The sequence below is a fragment of the Poeciliopsis prolifica genome, unplaced genomic scaffold (assembly GCF_027474105.1).
Source record: "Poeciliopsis prolifica strain line A6 unplaced genomic scaffold, Auburn_PproV2 SCAFFOLD106, whole genome shotgun sequence".
Taxonomy (NCBI): domain Eukaryota; kingdom Metazoa; phylum Chordata; class Actinopteri; order Cyprinodontiformes; family Poeciliidae; genus Poeciliopsis; species Poeciliopsis prolifica.
Genome location: NW_026562481.1, coordinates 510,863 through 517,172, shown reverse-complemented (window position 1 = coordinate 517,172; position 6,310 = coordinate 510,863). Strand labels below are relative to the sequence as shown.

At 46.6% G+C, this 6,310-nt stretch overlaps 1 protein-coding gene across 1 annotated transcript; it reads right to left on the bottom strand.

Moving 5' to 3' along the window:
• Positions 1-2,940: 2,940 nt before the first annotated feature.
• LOC129354210 (protein phosphatase 1 regulatory subunit 3C-B-like) lies at positions 2,941-5,459 on the bottom strand. Its single transcript, XM_055023733.1, has 2 exons — positions 5,366-5,459; positions 2,941-4,858 (listed from the first exon to the last, which is right to left on the bottom strand). Exons 1-2 carry the CDS (start codon positions 5,377-5,379, stop codon positions 3,850-3,852), a joined length of 1,023 nt encoding a protein of 340 aa, XP_054879708.1. The 5' UTR covers positions 5,380-5,459; the 3' UTR covers positions 2,941-3,849.
• Positions 5,460-6,310: the final 851 nt, after the last annotated feature.

Sequence of the window (6,310 nt, the reverse complement as noted above, 5' to 3'; positions counted from 1 at the left end):
AAAAAAAACAAATTCAGTTTATCTGTTCATCTAAACAGCGTTTAAACATAGGTGGAGGTCAGAATCCTCAGAGCTCAGAGATACAGAAAAGCAGAGTTTTTATTCCTATATATGAGAAATAGCCATGAAAGCAAAGAAAAGCTGCATTAAAGACTTGAAGCTGTGATAAAGCAGGAGTTTTCAGGCTTCATGTGGTGGTTCTGGTCCCGCCTCCAGCGTTTCCTTTGTGCGTGCCAAACAGAGGCAGGCGGCGTTCTTCCTGCTCAATGTGAGCAGCAGCGAGGATGAAAATCCTGCAGGCAACGGAGGCTTTCATCCAGAGACTGAGCGGACCTTAAGATGAGACCTGGAGCTGGAGGGGCTCAACTTTTAATTATTTATATAAGACTCTTGCAAATTCAGCAGCTCAGCCACAAGGACCTGATGCATGAGAGAGAAGACGCTTTGTGAACCGACATCAACGGCCAGAAAACGCTTTTATTTACATGTTTATGATCATAAAGTTCATATTCAGGGATCCTGCTGCAGGACATAATTAAAAACAAACACGTTTCATAACCTTTTCAAACTGAGTCCTGCTGCAGAGTCGACTTTTCCTGGCAGTTTAATCCCTTTCCAGGCGACGGCTCTGCTGATCCAGTGATCAACCAGAGGAATCTCTCCATCGGACCTGAGCCTGATTTACTCTGACGTCACAGAGACTCAGATGATCATAATCTGATGAGACGTCTCAGCCTGAACGCTGAACCTTCACATCCAACTGACAACTCAAAAACAACAACATGGAAAAAGATTCACTGCTTTCACTCCGTCTGTAATCTGAGATCAATAACTGAATGTCAGGTTCACTTTAAATATTAGCTTCAAATGCAATAAACCACAACAGTTTTTAGAATTTCATCACTTCCAAACACAGTGAGAGAAATTCAATAAACTCATATTAACTTTATTCTCTATTATTTCAACTTCGTTCTCTTACGAATCCATTCTAGTCATTTTATTATATTTTCTTGGGGTTTTATGTGATGAAATGTTGAAATGCATTAATTATCTGGTCATCATCTCTACTCATGCAAATCACATCAGTTCTCACAGCGAGTTGCGTTTGCAGCAGCGATCCACCGACAAGCTGCTGATTTAACATCTGCTGTGGTCCCACACATCCAGCCGCTGCCCCTCGTCCAGGGGAACAGGTCAAAGGTCAACTCCAAACCACTTGGAGTCTGTCACCCAGAGAGCTGAGGGAACGACCCTGAAGATTCAACCCAGAGGTCAAAGGTCTTGATTGGTCCAGTATCGGTTGTTAAGAGGGATTAACAGATGGATGCAGGACTGAAGAGACCAAAGTTTGTCCAACATCCGATCTGAGAAAGACAAGAAACAAGGTGCTGCAATGGTCTAGTCAAAGTCCAGACTCATCTCTGACTGAGATGCTGTGTTGGATTCTTTAATTCCTCTGGAGTGTCGCCAGCTGGGCTTGTCAAACAGGAAGTGACATCAGTACCACTAAATGCTGGCTTGGAACTGGTCCCAGTTAGTGAACTGGTCCCAGTTAGTGAACCGGTCCCAGTTAGTGAACTGGTCTGGTCCCAGTTAATGAACTGGTCCCAGTTAGTGAACTGGTCTGGTCCCAGTTAGTGAACTGGTCCCAGTTAATGAACTGGTCCCAGTTAGTGAACTGGTCTGGTCCCAGTTAGTGAACTGGTCCAAGTTAGTGAACCGGTCTGGTCCCAGTTAATGAACTGGTCCCAGTTAGTGAACTGGTCCCAGTTAATGAACTGGTCCCAGTTAATGAACTGGTCCCAGTTAGTGAACTGGTCTGGTCCCAGTTAATGAACTGGTCCCAGTTAGTGAACTGGTCTGGTCCCAGTTAGTGAACTGGTCCCAGTTAGTGAACTGGTCTGGTCCCAGTTAGTGAACTGGTCCCAGTTAGTGAACTGGTCCCAGTTAGTGAACTGGTCTGGTCCCAGTTAGTGAACCGGTCCCAGTTAGTGAACTGGTCCCAGTTAATGAACTGGTCCCAGTTAGTGAACTGGTCCCAGTTAGTGAACTGGTCTGGTCCCAGTTAATGAACTGGTCTGGTCCCACTTAATGAACTGGTCCCAGTTAGTGAACTGGTCTGGTCCCAGTTAGTGAACTGGTCCCAGTTAGTGAACTGGTCTGGTCCCAGTTAATGAACTGGTCTGGTCCCAGTTAATGAACTGGTCCCAGTTAATGAACTGGTCTGGTCCCAGTTAATGAACTGGTCCCAGTTAATGAACTGGTCTGGTCCCAGTTAATGAACTGGTCCCAGTTAGTGAACTGGTCTGGTCCCAGTTAATGAACTGGTCTGGTCCCAGTTAATGAACTGGTCTGGTCCCAGTTAATGAACTGGTCCCAGTTAATGAACTGGTCTGGTCCCAGTTAATGAACTGGTCCCAGTTAGTGAACTGGTCTGGTCCCAGTTAATGAACTGGTCCCAGTTAATGAACTGGTCTGGTCCCAGTTAATGAACTGGTCCCAGTTAGTGAACTGGTCCCAGTTAGTGAACTGGTCTGGTCCCAGTTAATGAACTGGTCCCAGTTATGTAAGCAGTTCTGGTTTCGTTCTGGTTTCGTTTTGTGGTTTGCGATCCGTCTGGATAACTTTGTTTACTCGTGAATTATTGCTGAATCTCCTCCACGTTTGTAAACACAGGAGTTGTTTTTGTTTTGCTCCAATGTTTACAAACATTACTTACGTATCATAACCTCTCAGAAAGACGCTCAGCTTGTGTTGTGTAATATTTTAGCTGCTACTGGTCAGAAAATCAGATTGTAGCTTTAATCTAGGAGTTTTTAAAGAAGATAAACGAACAAATATTGAAAAACAAATAAAGAATATGAAGAGAAGAACGTTTTTGATTTGGTTTTTATATTGTTTATTTGGTTTATTTCAATAAAAGACACTGGAGCCGTCGAGTCGTTAGCACAAATATAGAAATTTATTTCAAACAAGGAAATACATAACCAACATGGCGACACGCCTTCAAGTGAGACTCGAAACGCCGCGGCTTTTCTTCAGACTGAGAGACGGAAACATGTCCGCTGCATCCACACATTCTGTGATCAACAATTGCACTTTGTGAAAACAGCTAAAGGAAACGATGCATTCAGACTTTACAGCACTTCTCTCTGACATACCAGAACCTCACACATTTCCAAACTTCCTCACTTTCATGACCAACCAATCACATTCCAGTCTTTTCTTGTGACATCTTCTTAGCAGCTTAGCTCCTCAGGATTACATCACTCAAGCTCATTTACCAGACAGACATGTGCAATCGACAAGGAGGGAAAGAAAGGGCTGCATGACTCCTGTTTGTACAACCGAGGCGGTTCTGTGTGAACTTGTCTACGTGTGACAGAAGGTGCAGGAGGTTTAGTGTTTTGCTTCATTAGAAATGAATCAGCTGTGTTTTCTGTGGCCATGCACTCCCCAAGCTTTCTCTTCAATATGAAGGATTAATGCCAGTAATTAATTCCTCTCAGCTAACAGACGTTGTCACATTGAGAGGGACATCTCAATCAGTGCATGTTCAGCTAGCATCTGGCCCACAGAAAGGGGCCAACCGTCCTCATGTCCTCTGAGAGACTTTATTTCAGCGGCAGGCACAGAGACAAGGCACATTCAACATATTTTACAGAGCAGAGCTGAGCTTCAGGTGATTTCCCTCCTGCTCCTCCAGTTTAATCATTCACCGGCCCAGTGAGCGGTTCCGGCTGGAAGCAGGTCAGTTGAGTGGGCTGAACTCGGGGTTTTGTCCGGTTTGTGAACCTTCAGGTTCAGTTTGCTTTGAGTGGATGGGACTCGGACCCGGAGCTGGCTCTCTCACCAGTAAGGCACGGTGCTGTCGATGTGACCCCAGCTCTGCCAGCCGGGGAACAGTCCGCTGGACATGCGCGGGCTGCCGAACTGATCGAACTCCAGCTCCGGGACCTTCGGCGCTCTGGCGGTGAGCTCCGGCGGTTTCTGCTGCGCCGCAGAGTCTTTGCTCAGGTCCTCTCCGCTCCAGCCCACGTGCTTCAGAGGGTAGTTCTTGCCTTCGTTATTGTCCCAGTAGGTCTGGCCCTGGACCCGGAAGCAGATGCAGAACTCGATTCGGTTCTGGGGCGGGGTGTACGCCGGCAGCTCCAGCTTGAAGGCGAAGGTGTCGGTATCCTGGCAGCCGTAGACGTTGTTCAGGAAGCTGCAGTCCACGTCGCTGAAGGTCGCCCACGAGTCATAGGTGACCCGTACCTGCACCGACTTCTCATAGCCCACGTTCCGGACCTTGATGGTGCCGGTCAGCGAGCGCTCCTGCAGCGAGCAGTTCTCCAGGGAGACGCAGTTCCGGATCAGCCGGTTCCGGAAGTCCAGGTAGTCGGCGGACGGCTGCTTGAAGTCGAGCGCCAGGCTGCGCACCGAGCTGATCTTTAGGTCCATGGTGGCGTTCTCCAGGTCGCTCATCTCGAACTGCAGCTCCTCGGCGATCCCGTCCACCGGCTTGTTCTGGTACCGCTCGTCGTCGAACTTGGAGAAAACGTGGATGGCGGTGAGCGACAGACCCTTGGTGTCGGCGAACACAACGCTCTTCTTCATGGGCTTCTTCTTGGCCCAGGCCACGTGGGCGCCGTCGTCGGCCGCCCGGCGCTGGCTGCTGAGGCAGGGCCGCAGCGGCTGGTAGAGCTGCTGGCTGCGGGCGCTGGGCTGGTTGGCCCGGTTCTTGGCCCGCTGCAGGTCGCCGTAGGAGCTGATGAAGCTCCGCAGAGGAGGCGGAGAGTGGCTGATGTAGAACCTCATCGCCACGTCTGTCATGACTGGTCCAGGCATCGCGGACGGACTGAAGGACGTGAGCACGCTGAGGGACAGAGCAGAAACACAAAGGTCCAGAAGGATCAGAGCCGGGATGGCAGGAAACCAGAACAACAAAACCTCTCTGAGCTGCTCAGTTAGCTTCACGTCTGAATATCTAAAATAAGTTACAAGATCAGTTCTTACCACGAATGAACAAGTTGCTCTGCAGGAAACGTTTTATTATAAACGAAATAATCTACCAGGGGAAACATGCTTTTATTATGAATATTACAGAATTACTGACAAATGGTCAGTTATACACATTTACCAGTCTTGTATAGTAATTTATTATTAGGTTTTCAACACTATTAAACCTTTTCTTAGCTTTTATACTCGATGCTGCTGCTTCACCTGGACAGTAAAGGATTTTTCTTTTCTATTCTAAAGTTTTAGTTTCCCATCATTTCCAGGATATTAAGATATTTGCACTAGAAAATAAAATATGTTTCTGCTGTTCAGATCAAACTTGACCTTTGACCTTGTCGTCTCGTTCATCTCTGATGTTTCTTACCTTGCAGCACTCATGGGGTCAGAATCGAGGCTCCGAGCAGAAACAGGAAGGTTTCCGGTGCAGCTGCGGCTCTACAGGCTCATCCTGCTCGCTCTCGTGCCGAGCTGCGCTCTGCTCTCTGCGATTTCAACTGCCTGCAACGCAACATTTGCATACGCGGTCATCTGGCTGCGCAGGCAGCCAATGGGGAAGCCAGAGGCCAGTCCGCAGCGGCCAATCAGCTGCCAGCAGGCCTGGCTGCGGGCCAGCTGATTGGGGGAGCGACGCCTGGCGGCAGCAAGAGCTGCAGGACGGACCCTGCTGGCTGGACCCTCTGGACCCGAACCAGAGGTACAGAACCCGGTACAGAACCCGAACCGGGCCGGTACAGAACCCGAACCGGGCCGGTACAGAACCGATCACGCAGCGAAGATGAATCAAAATGTCATCCAGTAAAGACACTTGGAAAAGTTTCACATCATAAAGTTATGTTGAACTTTCTCTATTTTAAAGACCAAAATGACAATAATTCATTGAAAAATATCAAAATTTCACCCAATAAATTAATTTATAACTTTTCAGAAAGAAATTGCAGCCAGATGATTTCCCTCATATCTAATAAACCAGAGAAACTTTTTCATAAGAATCATTGATGTAAAATAATTTCCAAAAACATTTTTGAGATTGTTCAAAAATGATTTAGAAATTAGTTTTAATTTTAAAAAATTGTTTTTTTAAATTAAAAACTAATTTAAAAGTTTATTATTATTATTATTTCAAGTGTATTAAGATTTTTGCACAAGACTAAAATAAAATAAGATTTTGTGTTTTTGCCATGTTTATTCAAAAATATGTGAATACAAAATAAAATCAGGAAAGGAAACATTTTTTCCTCATCAGTTTCTTTCTGAACCTTCAGAAACTTTGAGGCTTCAGGAGTTTGATTCATTCAGGGAGGAGAGACAG